Source organism: Acanthochromis polyacanthus, chromosome 7 (assembly GCF_021347895.1).
Source record: "Acanthochromis polyacanthus isolate Apoly-LR-REF ecotype Palm Island chromosome 7, KAUST_Apoly_ChrSc, whole genome shotgun sequence".
Lineage (NCBI taxonomy): Eukaryota > Metazoa > Chordata > Actinopteri > Pomacentridae > Acanthochromis > Acanthochromis polyacanthus.
Window position 1 is genome coordinate 3556814 of NC_067119.1, and position 17226 is coordinate 3574039.

At 40.2% G+C, this 17226-nt stretch overlaps 1 protein-coding gene across 2 annotated transcripts; it reads right to left on the bottom strand.

Annotated features, from left to right (window-relative positions):
• Window positions 1-7085: 7085 nt before the first annotated feature.
• On the bottom strand, window positions 7086-17199 carry LOC127534774 (P2X purinoceptor 7-like). 2 transcript variants are annotated; one of them, XM_051950825.1, is made up of 4 exons: window positions 15801-17199; window positions 12829-12965; window positions 12282-12389; window positions 7086-11492 (listed from the first exon to the last, which is right to left on the bottom strand). In XM_051950825.1, the coding sequence occupies exons 3-4, from the start codon at window positions 12300-12302 to the stop codon at window positions 11004-11006; spliced, it is 510 nt and encodes a 169-aa protein (XP_051806785.1). In that variant the 5' UTR covers window positions 12303-12389; window positions 12829-12965; window positions 15801-17199; the 3' UTR covers window positions 7086-11003. The 2 variants fall into 2 exon arrangements, with proteins under 2 accessions (XP_051806785.1, XP_051806786.1); XM_051950826.1 differs by lacking the exon at window positions 12282-12389.
• Between the last annotated feature and the right edge of the window lie 27 nt (window positions 17200-17226).

Here is a 17226-nt window from a genome sequence, read left to right on the forward strand (position 1 = left end):
ACGCCTCAGGCCCAGTTTAACTGCTGGAAAGCTGAATAAACCAGCGCAGAGTGATTTATCAGTTCTACACAAACATTATAAAACATTATTGAATGAGATAAGATTTATATCCTAGCGGCTCAAAATCAGACTTTTTATTTTGCATCACTACTTCCCATCATAAACTGGATATCAGTGGTTTTGACTGTTCCTGAGAAACAACAGGAAACTTTCTACAGACTTTGCTGTATTCATTTACCCTGAACATCATGATGCTGCCACCACCGTGCTTCACATGATGCTGCCACCACCGTGCTTCACCTCACGATGCCGCCACCACCGTGCTTCACGTCACGATGCCGCCTCCACCGTGCTTCGCATGATGCTGCCACCACCGTGCTTCACATGATGCTGCCACCACCGTGCTTCACCTCACGATGCCGCCTCCACCATGCTTCACATGATGCCGCCACCACCGTGCTTCATGTCATCAAGTTCAAGTTTCAAGTTTATTGTCATATACATTAGGGTACAAAGTACCATAAGCAATGAAAAATGGTTTGCCCTCGGCACACTGTCTGCAAATTAATACAATAAGCAAAATCATAGTTCATCAAAATAAAGGCGACTAAATCCTCTCATGGTGCTGGGACATTAATAGCTCCAGTGCTACCAGTCCCACAGAAATACTGCAGCTAATCCACAATACATTTTCTGACATGTATGTACCTCGTACTGCCTACTCAGTTATCACCTTTTAAACCTGTTAAGTCAACAATTTATCCATTAATTTTTGTTTAAAACAGAAACGTACTATGTGGAGATGAGCTTTTTTCTCTTTAACCGAACTACAGTAACCCGATGCAGAGTGACCGGCTGAAACTCAAAATCCTGCAAAAATCAGACTAAAACACAGTCGCCGGCGCTACAAACACCGCTCTTTCCAGGCTCCACTTCCTCTTCACCACGACAGTCTGGTAAAACAGCTGCTGCTCCGTCGCTGCCAACGAACGGGTTTCATGTCTGTGTTCGTGTTTACCCAACAAAGTGATTTATTTTAACAAATTGCAGCAATTAAGGAAGATTTTCCGAGTATGGGGGTTAATTAAGAGCCGCCCCTTATATTTACAAAGAAGATTAATTCACAAAAATACAATTTGAAGCATTTTTTCAATCAAAAATACTGGAAGCATTCAGAGGTTTGGAGTTTGTGCCCCGGTGAATAATTTAATTTAATCATGCGTTAGAGTTTCCAACTGCTCACCGAACCGTCACAATAACTCAATGATGACAATTACGTTCCATTGTTCAAACGCAGGGCTGCAGATTAGCAGCCTCCCGTGTGAGTTCAGATGCTTTCCAGCAGATTTACGAGTCAAAAAAGAAATAAATAAAAATCAGATGAGCAGCCAAACACAGACGTACAAAAGCTGGCTAATTTTAGCTCTTAATTAAATTCTCCTCCTTTAGAATTTGTGATTGCAGACAATGTGGCGTTGTGCTAATCGGCTCCCAGATATCGGATCAGAAACACCTCGGCTGGTCCCCCCCCCCACGAGTGATTTTCTCAATTAGCGCAGCCAAGGTGTGCAGCGATCGGAGGGCAAGATGCGAATGGCAGCGAGCGACGGGCCCGTGTGAATAACCAGAATCCGTTTTTAGCAGTAATCACATGCGCCGTCATGTGTTCATACCACATGCATGGATGTATGGAGGGCTCACACGCCTTCACTGCAGATCGTCATCCAGCAGAACGATTTCACAGCTTTTACAACCTCGTTTAGAGTCAAGATCAGAATCAGGAATATGATCAGTTTGACCCCGGAGTGACTGAAGAGATTAAGGTTTGATAACCGACATGTGACTGCAGACTGTGGACAAACAAGGCAAATATGAAGGAGTGGAGACACGAAAAGAGGTAAACAGGTTCTATAAATGGAGCTAATGAACATTTAGCATCCGTCAGTCAACGCAGCAGAAAAACAGTAAAGAACAAAAGAGATGAGGCTGATTTCCAACTGTAAAAATAAACTAGAGGTCAATAACTACAGTATTTTGTGCTAAACTGCAACAGAATTTCTTGTAAAACTACTATAAAATAATGTCAGATGTAAAAGCATTACTATTATAATATAGTGTGAATTTAACTAAATTAATTAAATACACTACTCTACAGTAGAATATGAGGCTTATTGTTGAATACACATCATGATGCTGCCACCACCGTGCTTCATAATGATGCTGCCACCACCGTGCTTCATAATGATGCTGCCACCACCATGCTTCATAATGATGCTGCCACCACCATGCTTCATAATGATGCTGCCACCACCGTGCTTCACAATGATGCTGCCACCACCGTGCTTCACAATGATGCTGCCACCACCGTGCTTCACAATGATGCTGCCACCACCGTGCTTCACATCATGATGCTGCCACCACCGTGCTTCACATCATGATGCCGCCACCACCGTGCTTCATAATGATGCCGCCACCACCGTGCTTCATAATGATGCTGCCACCACCATGCTTCATAATGATGCTGCCACCACCATGCTTCATAATGATGCTGCCACCACCATGCTTCATAATGATGCTGCCACCACCATGCTTCATAATGATGCTGCCACCACCGTGCTTCACAATGATGCTGCCACCACCGTGCTTCACAATGATGCTGCCACCACCGTGCTTCACAATGATGCTGCCACCACCGTGCTTCACAATGATGCTGCCACCACCGTGCTTCACATCATGATGCTGCCACCACCGTGCTTCACATCATGATGCCGCCACCACCGTGCTTCACATCATGATGCTGCCACCACCATGCTTCATAATGATGCTGCCACCACCGTGCTTCATAATGATGCTGCCACCACCATGCTTCATAATGATGCTGCCACCACCATGCTTCATAATGATGCTGCCACCACCATGCTTCATAATGATGCTGCCACCACCATGCTTCATAATGATGCTGCCACCACCGTGCTTCACATCATGATACTACCACCACCGTGCTTCACAATGATGCTGCCACCACCGTGCTTCACAATGATGCTGCCACCACCGTGCTTCACATCATGATACTACCACCACCGTGCTTCATAATGATGCTGCCACCACCATGCTTCATAATGATGCTGCCACCACCGTGCTTCACATCATGATACTACCACCACCGTGCTTCACATCATGATGCTTCAGAAGAGCTACATTTGACTAACTTTGTTGACTAAGTTGTTCTTAAAATCATTTATTTGCACTTTTATTACTGCTTATAATTATGATGATAGCGTGTAATGAAATTTATTTACCACCAAAAGAAACTAAATTAAGTGCTGGTGCATGCAAACGAAAAATGAAATCAATAACCAATATAAAAACACACTACACAGAATTGTACTATTCAATTTAAACTATAAAAAGTGCTTTTGGTGCAAAGAAAAACTCAAACCAACTGTATAAATATCCGTTTAGTGTGTTTGTTAATATTTGGCTCTGGAAAGGTTTCATTCAGGATGACTTTAATCCACCTTATACAAGCGCTGCCATCTCACAGAGTGACACCCAGCCATGTCTAACCACTGTGTTCATGTATTCCATTTAACTCGATAAGGGGAAACCAGACATCTTTCTATCATATCCACTCAGTTTTCACTAAAGAGGTCACTGAGCAAACGGAGGCAGCGACACAGAGTCACATGTTGAGGAGAGACATTAAAACACGGAAGCAGCATGTGATATCATTAAAATGCAGACTGGAGGTCGCATTGACGGCCAACACAACACAACTCATGGCTCTGAAACATGAGATGAAGGCAATGGGAAATGTGGCACTGGCAGTAAGAACAACATAGAACGGTCCAACCAGAGTGATGGAACGAGAGAACAAACTGCCAAACCACACCCCTCCTTTTACCTTTTTAATTTTTCTAAAATCCATTAGCGCTGCAGCTAATATTTTGACTGAGGTCATTTTTATGTAATTTTTTGGAAACAAAGTGCAGAATTCTGTGGTTGCAGCTCAGGTTTTTGTCACTAAACTGAATATATTTGGATTTTGAACTGAAGGCCGACAAAACAAGACATTTAAAGACTCAGTTTGGACTCTAGAAAAACATTTTTCACGACATCTCAAAGAGAAAACAGTTAGCCAAGAAGGTAGTAGGCAGAAGCAACAATGGAAACAGCATTTCATGTCACACCTTATTCTCAAAATATTTCACAGATGCACTTTTGCACAGTCGTCTGATCTTCATCTCACGAGCAGAGGTCAGTTCCCAACACAATATGGAACGCTAACTGAAAATCACATCATCCCAGCAAGTATCGAAACACAGCTAATGCCAACAGAAACAAGACACAAAACAACACAAATAAGACACAAAACAACACAAATGAGAAGAAACAACACAATCAAGACATAAAACAACTAAAACCAGACACAAAACAAGAGAAATGAGACAAAGTAACACAAAATGACAAAACAATGCAAAACAAAACACAAAACACTGACACAAAACAACACAGACAAGACACAAAAACATACAAACAGGAAAAAATAATAAAAACTAGACACAAAACTATATAAATGAGAAAAAACAACACAAATGAGACACAAAATGAGGAAAACAACAAAACAAAAACCCATCACATAAAGACAAAAAATATATACAACACAAGCGAGACACAATACCATACCAATGAGAAAAAAACAACACATATTTTAAGGAAACATCCAGCTTCTACAAGGGAATTTGCCATTCTTTTACACAGAAAATCATCTCCAGCTCACATCCAACACCAGAAATCTGCTTTCAGACTCTGTTTCACACCAAAAAAACAAATGCAAAACATCACTTTTCTTTTTTTTAATAAAACAGCATCACACAGCAGCAAGATCCAGACTGTCTCCACACAACAAGGAACTGTGTGTAACTTACACAGCTGGTACAGCCGTGACCTAAACGCTTATTACAACCTTCTGATGTGTCATTGTGATTATACAAGGCTTCATTAACTGTTTTCTGTGAGCAACTTTCTGCACAAATTCAATGCTTCTACTGTGGCATTTAGCCTTGAGCTCAGGCTGAATCAGCACCATCAAGACTGTAGATATGATTTCATATTTTAAGCATATCAAAAAAAATGTTAGTTTCCACAACAGCAGCTCTATTACCTTGTCAAAGTCCTGCAAAGGGCATCCACTCTTTCTCTCACACTGAATAAAACTTAATATGCTCATATTTCTTTACTTTTAATTGCTGTCTGTTCAGTGTAAAGCATTGGCAGCGTTTGCCTCCAACCTAGAGATTCTGTGATTTCTACATATAGATATACAAACAAAACACAGTGGGAGACAAAAAATTACGAGCGTTTCATAGCAGCTTCAACAGGCGCCCATTTTTGTATTCACATATCCTACTTATATCTATAACTAATGCAAAAACAAATAGCCAAAAAGTCATTTAAAAACACGTACCACTGCTGTGAAGTCACCTCTTGGACTCTTAAAGCCTCTTCCAATCATCCCAATGAGTAAATATTCCGTCCTCTGAGGGGAAAAACGACTGTTGACTCGTTTCAAAGCTGTTTCCGCTTTGTGACCAAATCCAAGATGGCGGCCCTGCATCGAAAGCAACAGTTAGCGCCGCAAAGCTAATGCATGCTAACGGCGGCTAACAGGGAGCTAACTCGCATTTCTACGGTCATAAAAATGATGCAGAAACTCAACAACGGTTCAAATTAACGCTACAGCACGACGCATACTTATATAATGTAGTGAGATGTCCAAGGTAAAGTTTGCAACGACGTTAAACAGCGAGGGGAAAATCGCTTTGTGAAGCAGCTGCAGCTAGTTAAACAGCGCTTACCTAATATTTAGCTCAGCGTCTTCTGGTCCTTTTGAAACAAATTAACTCCGTTTCGCTGTTTCTCTCGTGTTCGTTGCATTTTCTATGGTTCATTTTTGATATTTGCTGCGTGTTAAGAGCCTGAACTCAGTGAATAATTCTTTGATAACTCAGTGACACCTGCTGCTGTCTGCTTTGTGACTCCTGAACTTTGACCTTCAAGTGACGTCAGCAATTAAATTCAGTCAACAAAAAGTTAAAGAATTAGTTTAAAGTGTTACAAATAAAAAATACTGGAGGCAGAACAATTATGAAATAGAAAAGTAAATCCAAAAATACGCTGACAGTCAATAGAAACTTTGAGACCATATTTTTCAACATAATTTTTATTTTGAAGCCCGAAATTGGATTTTCTTTATATGAATTATTTGTTAAGCATATTGGCATACAGAATCAAAAATCTAAAGTTTCAAGAATGATTTCAAAATAAAGAATTTCACAAAAGAAAACGTCACCTGCCAAACACAAAGTCACAACAGTCAATACCGAGTATGGCCTCCATTTGCTTGGATGCAGGCAGCAGTCCGTCGGCGCATGCTTTGGACCAGGCTTCTGATTGTGGGTTGGGAACAGCCCATACGCCTGGATACATCACTGTAGCTCAAACCGGCCTCCACCATACCCAGTGCCCGGAGACGTTGTTCATGTGATAGACGCGGCATGATGCTGTTCACTGGACTAACAATGGGGGCCTTTTTTGGGCCTTTATAGAGGCCTTCAAACCCCATTCTCACATTGTGCAGATACTCACTGAGTATTGCTTGGTGTGTATTTAGTTCACTTTTGCAAAGTGACCAACCCATGTGCAATGAATCATGACAAAATGACAACTCATCATTATCTCCACTACCAGGGCACTAGATCATCAGTAAATCCACAATGAATAATTACAAGCCCCCTACAAGTAGAATTCTGTGTACATTTCTACCTCAAAGTTTCTATTGACTGTCAGTATATTTTAAAAATGAAAAAACTGAAAGCAGTAAGTCTTTGCATTTGAGATTTTAATCTTTATAAATAACTTTATATATATATAATATATAGAGAGAAACATTCTTATTTTTCTTTTTGTTTGAATTACCCTACATTTTATTCTTTCATTGTTCGATTCTATAGTTAATGTTACCCTCAATTTGAATATTTCATCTTCATTTAGTTTATTTTATAGATATCGACAAAAGCTTCAAATTCATTACATTTCATTTTTATTTCTCTTTCCCATGACAACATTACGTTTGGCACCAAAAATGCAAAATACATTCTTAGAATAAAACAAAACTGGATTAAATCAAAGCAATCAATGATGAGAAGGTGGAGTCACAGATTACTGATTTAAATGTTTGTTTCTCAGTTAATTTTCTATTAATTTCAGACTAAAACCAACGAGAAATGAAGCAGTTTTCCATCTTAGGCGTAGCAACGTTAAACATGCAGCCTCAGACTGAACTCGCGTCCTAAAAACCTCAAACCTGGTTGCATATTTTGCATTGATCTGTTAAATCCCAGCCGCTACAGAGAGGCTGACACTTTAAATCAGAGTCTTCTTCAGGTTTCACGTCTCCGTACTTCATCTGAACACGTCTGCTCCAGCTGATGGATGGTGTTTGCGGAGCGCTGATGGATCTGGTGGATTGTTGTGTCTTTACGTTTTATGAAATCATAACAGATTCGTCACAGAGAGTCTGCAGAGATGACCTCCTCTTCCAGACAAAAATCAACCTTTATTTTAACAGTCGGAATAAACGGAGCGAAAACAAACTTCCAAAAGTGTGTTTCTAATGTTTTCACTGAAGCGCTCACACTTACTCTGATGCATCGTCTGTCTGTGTTGACTTTGGAACAGGAGTCTGTTCTGTATAGTCGAGGGGTTTTTGAAAGATAAAAGTGAAATATCTGTAAATTTTATCAGTCGACCAACTGGAGACAAACAAATAATTGAAGCTAACATTAAACGTTTGTAGAGCTACATATTCAACCTGAAAACTGGAAAATACTCACATTTTGCTCCATTAGATTGGACATTTCCAGCTAAATGTCTTTTCTTTTGAGCTCATATAACATAGTTTAAGGGTTAAATTAATTCATTAAATTTGGAATTTAGGGTCATAATTTACCAAACCAACACCATTATTTATTAAAGGAGACTTGAAGCTACCGTTTGTGACCATAAACTCATCTGGAAAACATTTACCGAGGAAACAAATCAAGTGAGAAGTCATTTTCTCATTGACTTCTATAGAATTGTTTGCAGAGGAGTCGCCCCCTGCTGGTTTGTTGAGATAAAAGTGATTTTTAACCATTGTGGCAAGTTAAGGGGGTAGTTTTTGGTTCCACTTAGGAGCGACGTCACATTTTGGATCATATTTAGAATCGTAAAGAAGTACTATACGGTTCTGTTTGAGGAGGAGCTGCCCCCTGCTGGCTGGTAGAGCAAATGCGGGGTTAAAAGGGATTTTTCAACTATTTTGGTGAGTTAAAATTGTAGGTTTTGGTTCAACTTAAGAGTAACATCTCCTTTTCTTGTCACATTTTGGATTGTATTTAGAATAATATGTATGCACGTTTGCAGAGTCGCCCCCTGCTGGCTGGCAGAAGGAATGCAGGTTGAAGAGTAATTTTCAACTACTTTGGCGAGTTAAGAGTGTTCAAGTAGGTTTCTCTTTATGGATAGTTGCAATGTTTACATGAAATTTGTGTGGTACAAGTTAGTTTTTCATGTTTTATTTTGTCATTAATGAATTTAGATCATTTTTATGACCACATATAATTGTTTTTCAGACAAGTAGCGGCACTGTTTTCAGTTATATCGAGCTGTTTTTGATGTGTACTTTCAGTTTGTGCGTTTGTACTGGACCATAAACATTTAACGAGGAAACAAATCAAGTGAGAAGTTGTCTCATTTTCTCATCAACTTCTATAGAAATCTGTTTGCAGGAGTCTCCCCCTGCTGGCTGGTTGAGAGAATACAGGTTTAAAAGTGATTTTTAACTATTCAGCCAAGTTCAGAGTGTAGTTTTTGGTTCTACTTAAGCGCAACGTCACATTTTGGATCATACTTAGAATCGTAAAGAAGTACTATATGGTTCTGTTTGAGGAGTCGCCCCCTGCTGGCTGTTACAAAAAAAGCAGGTTTGAGAGTAATTTTAAACTATTTTGGCGAGTTAAGAGTGTTTTTGTAGGTTCCTCTTCAGAGACAGTTGTAATATTTAGATGGCAGAAGTTAGCTTTTCATGTTTTACTGTCATTAATCATTTTAGATTTAATCTTATGATCACATAGAAGCAGAGATGAACTAAATCGGCATTGTGCTGCATTTATATTGAGCTGTTTTTGTGTGTATATTTTACCTGAACTAAATCTGTGTTGTGTTTTTTTCTGTTTTCTCAATAACAGATCATTTCTAAGCTGACAAACAGGATTTATCCATTTTTAAACAAACAAAAACAGATGTTTTACTGAGTTTACGTTGAAAACTCCGGCCACAAAGCTTGTTCTGCTTTTTAACAGATAATTCTGTGTGTAGCTGCAGCACAAAGGTGTGTTATTTGATGTCCCGGTTGATGTACGACCTCCTAATCCTCCCGCCGTCACACCGAAACATGTCCTCACCTGACAAATGGAGCTTCTTATCTTCATCTTTACTTACTTTGGACCGACTGAGTTCAGCTGAAACTGAATCTTTCGACACGTTAAAGAGTTCGTCTTGTTTATCAAACAAACAGGTGCATGATGGGGGAAAAGAAAGAAAGAAGCGGTTTAAAGGAACAGATTTGGGAGAAAAAGCTCCTTCGTTTGCTGGTGTTAAATTAAAGGAATCAGTTGTACATTTGGGACTTTAATCTTTGAAAATGTAAGCGTTTCATTCTTGCAAATTAATGACATAGTTCTTAAAATATGGTTTTTTTTGTAAATCTGTGAGTGATCTCGCAAATGTAAAACTTTAAGAGAATGTTCCAGTTTTTTCTCGTAAATCTATAACTATTATAAGAGTATCTTAAAATTGTCTTATTTTTTTCATTCTGGTCAAATTTACAGATGTTTTGGACCTGTTTTTTTGGAAATATCTGGATATTCTTGGAGAGATTCTGGAAATTCTCAGAAAACTGAGACATTTTGGACAAATTCAGAATAATTCTGGTCAAATTAACAGTTTTAAGTCATTTCTGGTTTGGTTTTTGGGTCATTTTAGACATGTTTTGTTATTTTGGTCAACTTTTGAATAATTTATCTTTTTTTTCAATATCTGTGGGCAGATTTTGGGTTATTTTGGTCAAATTGATGGATGTTTTGGGCAACTTTTTTGGAAATCTTTGGGTAATCTTGGAGAAATTCGGTACATTTCTGGACAATTAATAAGACATGTTGGACAAATTTTGAATAATTTTCTCGATTTTTTGAATGACTATGGACAGATTTTAAGTCATTCTAGTCAAATTAACAGTTATTTTGGACAAGTTTCATGTGATCATGGAAATATTTGGGTAATCTTGGACAAATTCTGTACATTCCTGGACAACAGACATTTTGGACAAGTTTTAAATTCATTTTTTTAACGGAACATTTCCCCCAAACTTTGGTTCCATTATCTAGTGAGGGTGTTTGTTTGTAAGTATAAAAGAATTCCCTCCAACACTTCTGAGCAGGTTGGTTGATGTCATTAGAAGGAAAATAGTTTTAGTTTAGTCTCCTTACAGCCTCGATGGTCCTGAACCGACACAGTTCTTCCTCCTGACTTTACCCAGAATCCTCATGTTTTTAGATTTAGCAGGCAGACAAAGATCCTCAGAGCTGCTGATGTAGATCTTGTCAGGTTAAAATCAGGTCTTGTTGGTGTTTTTTCTCTCCTCTCTGAAGGAAGCTCCTCATCACTCCAAATGAAGTGACAGATGTGAAAGTTTCCTTCAGTCTGCAGCTTTTTTCTGTCCTATAAAGGCAGAAACTCTGAGATTGATGGACTCTGGGAGGTTCTCCTTCACGTCTCGTCGTCGTCTGAACTCCTGCCGACAGAAAAGTGGCTGATTTCCATTTTCCGCTGGGCTGGGTGAAGTTACTGCTTTTTTTGTGACATAAAAAGGGGGTTAGTGGGTCAGCTGTGGTTCTGAAAGCTCACGGCTCTCCGTTAGCGCTGCCCTGCATGGTGACGGTGGTTCTGACGGGCCTGAAGCCTCGGTACCGTCCGTCCGGACTCGGATATTCCTCCCGGATTCTCTGGATGCAGCAGCTGGGGACGGCCGGGTGGCAGCCGGCGGGCGGCGACCCAAACCTCCAACTGATGAACTGCTGGTAGGCGCAGTGATGCAGGGCGGCGGTCCAGACCCGGTCCAGCAGCGTCAGGGGGTCCCGGTACGGCAGGACGGCCTCCAGCAGGGGGCGCCGCAGAACCAGCTGATGGAACAGCGGAGACGAGGAGATGCAGCCGCCGGAGCTCCGCCTGCAGCACAACTGTTCCTGAGGGAGGGAGGCAGGAACGCAGCGGTCGCATTTACACCAGCAGGGAGCAGCGGGTCGGGGGTTCTGGTCAGCTTTACGGTCCTGGTCCTGGTCCATACGGGGCTGCAGGAGGCAGAGGACGGCTCTCAGGTGTCCTGGATCCTCCTGGTGGGACAGAAACAGCTCTTTAAGAACTTTATTCATCCTCAGAGTGAGAATTTAAACACAAACGCAGCTCAGATTTAACTAAAACAGCAGAAAGTAAAAAATAATTCACTGAAATCCATTTAAAATAATAAATAAACGTGATACTGACTGACATGTTTGTTCTCATTGTTTGCTTTGTAAATTAGACAGATAATTAAATGAAAGATAAACTGCGAGCTGTGCTGAATAAACCATTGGAAAGCTTCTGCAGTAATCCTCCTGTTGTCCTCATTTATGGGCACCAAAAAATATTGTTTCCTTGTCTGAAAATAATCCAAAAATTCAGCAAAACAAAAAACAAAAACTGCCAAACCTTCAGGAAGAAAATTCCAACAATTGCTTAAAAGTTTCCCTGAAAAGTTTGATTTAAAAAAATCCCCCACATTTGGCAAGAAAATTCTTTAAAAAATGAGTAAAAATCTTCCAAAAAAATTCCTAAAAATATCTAAAGTGATTCCATAATTATCAGTAAAACTAATATTTTCTTTAACAACAGTCACAAAAGAAAATCAACTAAAATCCAGCGAAATTCACCGGATTTTGGTTGATTTTGTTGTGAATGTTGTTAAAGAAAGAACATTTATTGTTGAGTTGGACAAGTTTGAGGTGATCGTACAAATGAAAAATACTGAAAACGAGACTTGGAGATTCTCAGGCGGCTTCTGAAGCTTCTTTTTGTCTTCGCTCTCTAGTTTTTGTGGCTTTATTTTCGGTGGGTTTTTGCGGTAAACCGGATCTCGTCTTTACCCGTCGAGGCAGAACCGACATGGGCTTGACGTCCTGTAAGCTTTTCTTCTGGGATCTCTTCACCAGTCGGAGGTCGTTCTCGTCCACGTAGGAAACGCACAGGATGACCTGAAACACGGGAACACATCAGACTTGTTGAAGCACCAAACGTGTGTCTGCTGAGCGTCACATCGAGCCTCTGGTCACCTTCTGCCGGTCCTGGATGTCCTCCACCTTCCTCTCTGAGTAGTTCTGTCCGACCTCTGCAGAGTAGCAGCTGGTTCCGATCAGCTTGTCGATCAGCACCATTTCTGTCCTCCTATTGCACCATTTCTGCAGTTTTCAACTCGTTTCTGACACATTTTCATTGTTTATCTGCTGTCTTTGTCTTGTTTTGAAACTATTCTTGTCTTTGCCCCATTTTAGTCTCACTTTCCCAACATTTTATTGTTATATTTGTGCCGGTTTTGTCTTGTCTTGCTTTGTCTTTGTGTCTCATCGTGTTTTATTGGTTACTTTTCTGATAATTCCTGTAATAATCTCCACCGTCCACCTCTGACCTTCTCACCTGAAGTTGAGTCCTGGATAAAGCGTTCTGTTGCTTTCTTTCTCGTCCAGACGTCTGAAGGAGTATCTGGGGAGGCAGCGATGCATCAGCGGGTCCGGGTTACAGTCCCACTTGATCTGGATGCAGATGACGCCCCCCTGTGGTCGACAGAGGGAACCACAAGACAGTCGGGTAAGAAAAACTTGGCAGAGGGAAACCCAGAAGAAGCTTTTTGTTTCAGTCCAGAATCCAGACTGAGGTCAGCTTTTGTTGAATTCAGTGTTTAGTTTTTAATTCAATGGGACTTTGATCTTCAGCTCCGCCACATTTAAGACGGAAATATTGAATAAAAACAGGACAAAGAGAGCACAAAAGAAAGAATAAAATAGGCAAAAAACATGAGAAAAAAGAGCACAAACAAAAATAAAATGTTGCAAAAACAGACAAAAAGCTACATAAAAGACAAAAACTGTTTCAAAACAGGATGAAAAAGCAAAGCGACAGGATGCAAAAACAACAATAAAATGCTGCAAAAACGAGGTAAAAACAAGAGCGACAAAAACAGTTTCTGAACAAAATGGTGCAAAAATAAGATAAAATAGTTCAACAACAAGATCTATTAAAAAAAAGCGTTAAAATAGCACAAAACAAAGAATGAAACTTTGCAAAAATGTAGTAAAGCTGTTTCAAAACAACCACAATGTTGCAAACACAAAACTAAAATTCTACAAAAACCAAACTAACAGGAGGCGGTAATGGAAAATAACTAATGCAGTCGCTAAACTTCAAGAGCGCCTCACTCCACCACATTTCAGAGGTATACACACGTGGACAAAATTGTTGGTACCCCTCAGTTAAAGAAGGAAAAACCCACAATTCTCACTGAAATCACTTGAAACTCACAAAAGTAACAATAAATAAAAATTTATTGAAAATTAAATAATCAAAAACAGCCATTACTTTTGAATTGTTGATTAACATAATTATTTAAAAAAACAAACTAATGAAACAGGCCTGGACAAAAATGATGGTACCTCTATAAAAGATTGAAAACTATTTGACCAGAGTGACATGATTAACTCAGGTGTGTCATTTAATTGACATCACAGGTGTTTCCAAACTCATAATCAGTCAGTCTGCCTATTTAAAGGGAGACAAGTAGTCACCCTGCTGTTTGGTGAAAAGGTGTGTACCACACTGAACATGGACAATAGAAAGCGAAGGAGAAAATTGTCCCAGGACATCCGAAAAAAAATGATAGACAAACATCTTAAAGGTAAAGGCTATAAGACCATCTCTAAACAGCTTGAAGTTCTTGTGACAGCAGTGGCTCATATTATTCAGAAGTTCAAGACCCACGGGACAGTAGCCAACCTCCCTGGACGTGGCCGCAAGAGGAAAATTGATGACAAATTGAAGAGACAGATCGTTGGAATTGTATCCAAAGAGCCCAGAGCAACCTCCAAAGAAATTAAAGGTGAACTCCAAGGCCAAGGTACATCAGTGTCAGATCGCACCATTCGTCGTTGTTTGAGCCAAAGTGGACTTCATGGGAGACGACCAAGGAGGACACCACTGCTGAAAAAAACTCATAAAAAAGCCAGACTGGAATTTGCAAAAATGCATGTTGACAAGCCACAAAGCTTCTGGGAGAATGTCCTTTGGACAGATGAGACCAAACTGGAGCTTTTTGGTAAGGCACATCAACTCTATGTTCATAGACTCAAAAACCAAGCATACGAAGAAAAGAACACTGTCCCTGCGGTGAAACATGGAGGAGGCTCAGTAATGTTTTGGGGCTGCTTTGCTGCATCTGGCACAGGGTGTCTTGAAAGTGTGCAAGGTACGATGAAATCTGAAGACTATCAAGGCATTCTGGAGAGAAATGTGCTGCCTAGTGTCAGAAAGCTTGGTCTCAGTCGCAGGTCATGGGTCTTCCAACAGGACAACGATCCAAAACACACAGCCAAAAACACCCAAGAATGGCTGAGAGAAAAGCGTTGGACTATTCTAAAGTGGCCTTCTATGAGCCCAGATCTGAATCCCATTGAACATATGTGGAAGGAGCTGAAACATGCCATTTGGAGAAGACACCCATCAAACCTGAGACAACTGGAGCTGTTTGCTCATGAGGAGTGGGCCAAAATACCTGTTGACACCTGCAGAACGCTCATTGACAAATACAGAAATCGTTTAATTGCAGTGATTGCCTCAAAAGGTTGTGCAACAAAATATTAAGTTATGGGTACCATCATTTTTGTCCAGCCCTATTTCATTAGTTTGTTTTTAAGTAATTATGTTAATCAACAATTCAAAAGTGATTGCTGATTTTGATTATTTAATTTTCAATAAATTTTTATTTATTGTTACTTTTGTGAGTTTCAAGTGATTTCAGTGAGAATTGTGGGTTTTTCCTTCTTTAACTGAGGGGTACCAACAATTTTGTCCACGTGTGTAAATGTTGGACCAGAATGGTGCAAAACCAGCAACAAAAGGGTGCAAAAATACGATAAAATGGCCCAAAAACAAGCTTGCAAAAACAGAAGTAAAACTGCGTTGCAAAAACATGGCATAAACTTTGTAAAAACAAAACAAAAACGATGCAACAACTGCATAACAACACAATAAAAAAGGTGCAAAAAAAACCAGCCACAAAGACGGGCAAAAAATGGTGAACACCTGTGGAAAAACAGAACGAAGACGCAAAAACACGAATAAAATCGAGCAAAAATTGCAGAAACGACGAGGCAAAAATGATGCAAAAATAAAACGCTCCAAAAACAGGCTTGCAAAAACAGAAATAAAATTGTGCAAAAGCAAGTTAAAAAAATGCAGCAAAACCAAGAATAAAATGGTGCAAAAACAGCTGCAAGGAAGGGCAAAAGGTGCTTAAAGGTGCTTATCGCTTTTCTTTAACAGAAACACAACTTTAACAGCGTACAACTTCTGCAGCCAGAGCTGAGTAATCGTGTGAAGCAGCTTCTCCTTCTGACCTGATGAAGTTGAATGCCTGGAACCGGATGTTGTTCTTGATGAGGACGGTGAAGTTCTCAGCTGCTGCCAACACAGCGGGTCTGCAGCCACAAAGTAAATATAATCATGAGATTACTAGCAGGAAACAGACGATTATAAACACCATCAGATACACAACGGCTCAGTGCTGCCACCTGGTGACCAGAGTCTGGACCAACAGCCGACGTTAAACCACCAGAATAAGTTGCTTTAATGCTCAGAAATCACTTTGTTCTTGTGTTTAGTCTGAATAGTCTGGGTGGTTGATGGCACTCATTGATGTTGATGTAGTTTCCAGACCTACCAGCAGGGACGATGAGGGTTATGATGAGGGTGCAACTGACAAATTCTCCACACCAGTTGTAGCGTTCAGATCTCGAGAGTCTCGAAAGTCTCTCGAAAGTTTGGTGTCAGTCCATGAAGAGTCTGAGCCCCATAAGAGATCCTCTTATGAGGACCCAACGACTGAACTGGTCGCTGCTCCAGAACTCGTCGCTTCTGCTAAACCTCAGGTCGGAACAACACTTGAGAGTTCCCACCAAAACATGGATGCCGTCAGTACTCTGCTGATGAAGGTGATATCAAAATCCATACATAAATCCTGGGTGTTGTTCACCACACAGGACATCCAAGACTGACTGTTGGGCCTGCTGGACGACATCCACATGTCACCGAAACAAATAACTGAAATAACCCAGAAGATGGACAAAATGTCGAAGGCCATGTCGAAGGACCTTCACAAGATGTTTGGCTCTGCAGAAAAGCTGCTGGAGGCAGCGATGAATGTATAAGATCCATCTTTTGATGAAGCTGTGGTGATGGCTTTGAACATTAATTTAAAAATCACTCCTCGACCAAACAATTTGAAGTCTGGAGTCGCCAAGTTCTTCTCAGTGGTGAGAAGAGCCTTCACCAAACCCTTAAAGCCACGAACCTAGATCAGAATTTTCGCACTTTGAAATTTTTTTTTCTACTTTTAGCGTTCGTTGACCTTGAAGGAAGGTCAACATTCTTTCACTTTCTTTTTTCTTTCACTTTCTTTTTCCATACTTTTATTGCTCCACTTGTGATATTTTCTCACTCTTTGTCCTTATTCTTCCTTCCAGACCTTTTTTTATAAACCTTTTTTGATAAAAATAACGACCCCTTCTGCCTCCTCTCTCCTCACCTCTTCAACCTGTCACCATCATCCTCTCTATTTCTTCCCTTTCCTTCCATCTTTTCCTTTCTCTACTACTCTCTTTCTATTCCTCCTTTCCTTTTCTTTCCTTTCCTCTCCTGTCGTGTGTCATGTCTGTTCTTAAATAATAACATTTCCTTTTTCCCCAACAAAAAATGTTCAAAAATTTCCCAAAAATGTGGAAAATGTGGACGTCACAAGTTTCACTGAATTTACTTTTTTTCCAC

Excerpts from the sequence above, each read along its gene's own strand:
- LOC127534774 (XM_051950825.1), bottom strand. The coding sequence starts at position 12,302 with ATGTCGGTTCTGCCTCGACGG. Across the intron at positions 11,493-12,281 it reads TGTCGGTTCTGCCTCGACGG|GAGGATCCAGGACACCTGAG; the intron begins GTAAAGACGAGA and ends CTGTCCCACCAG.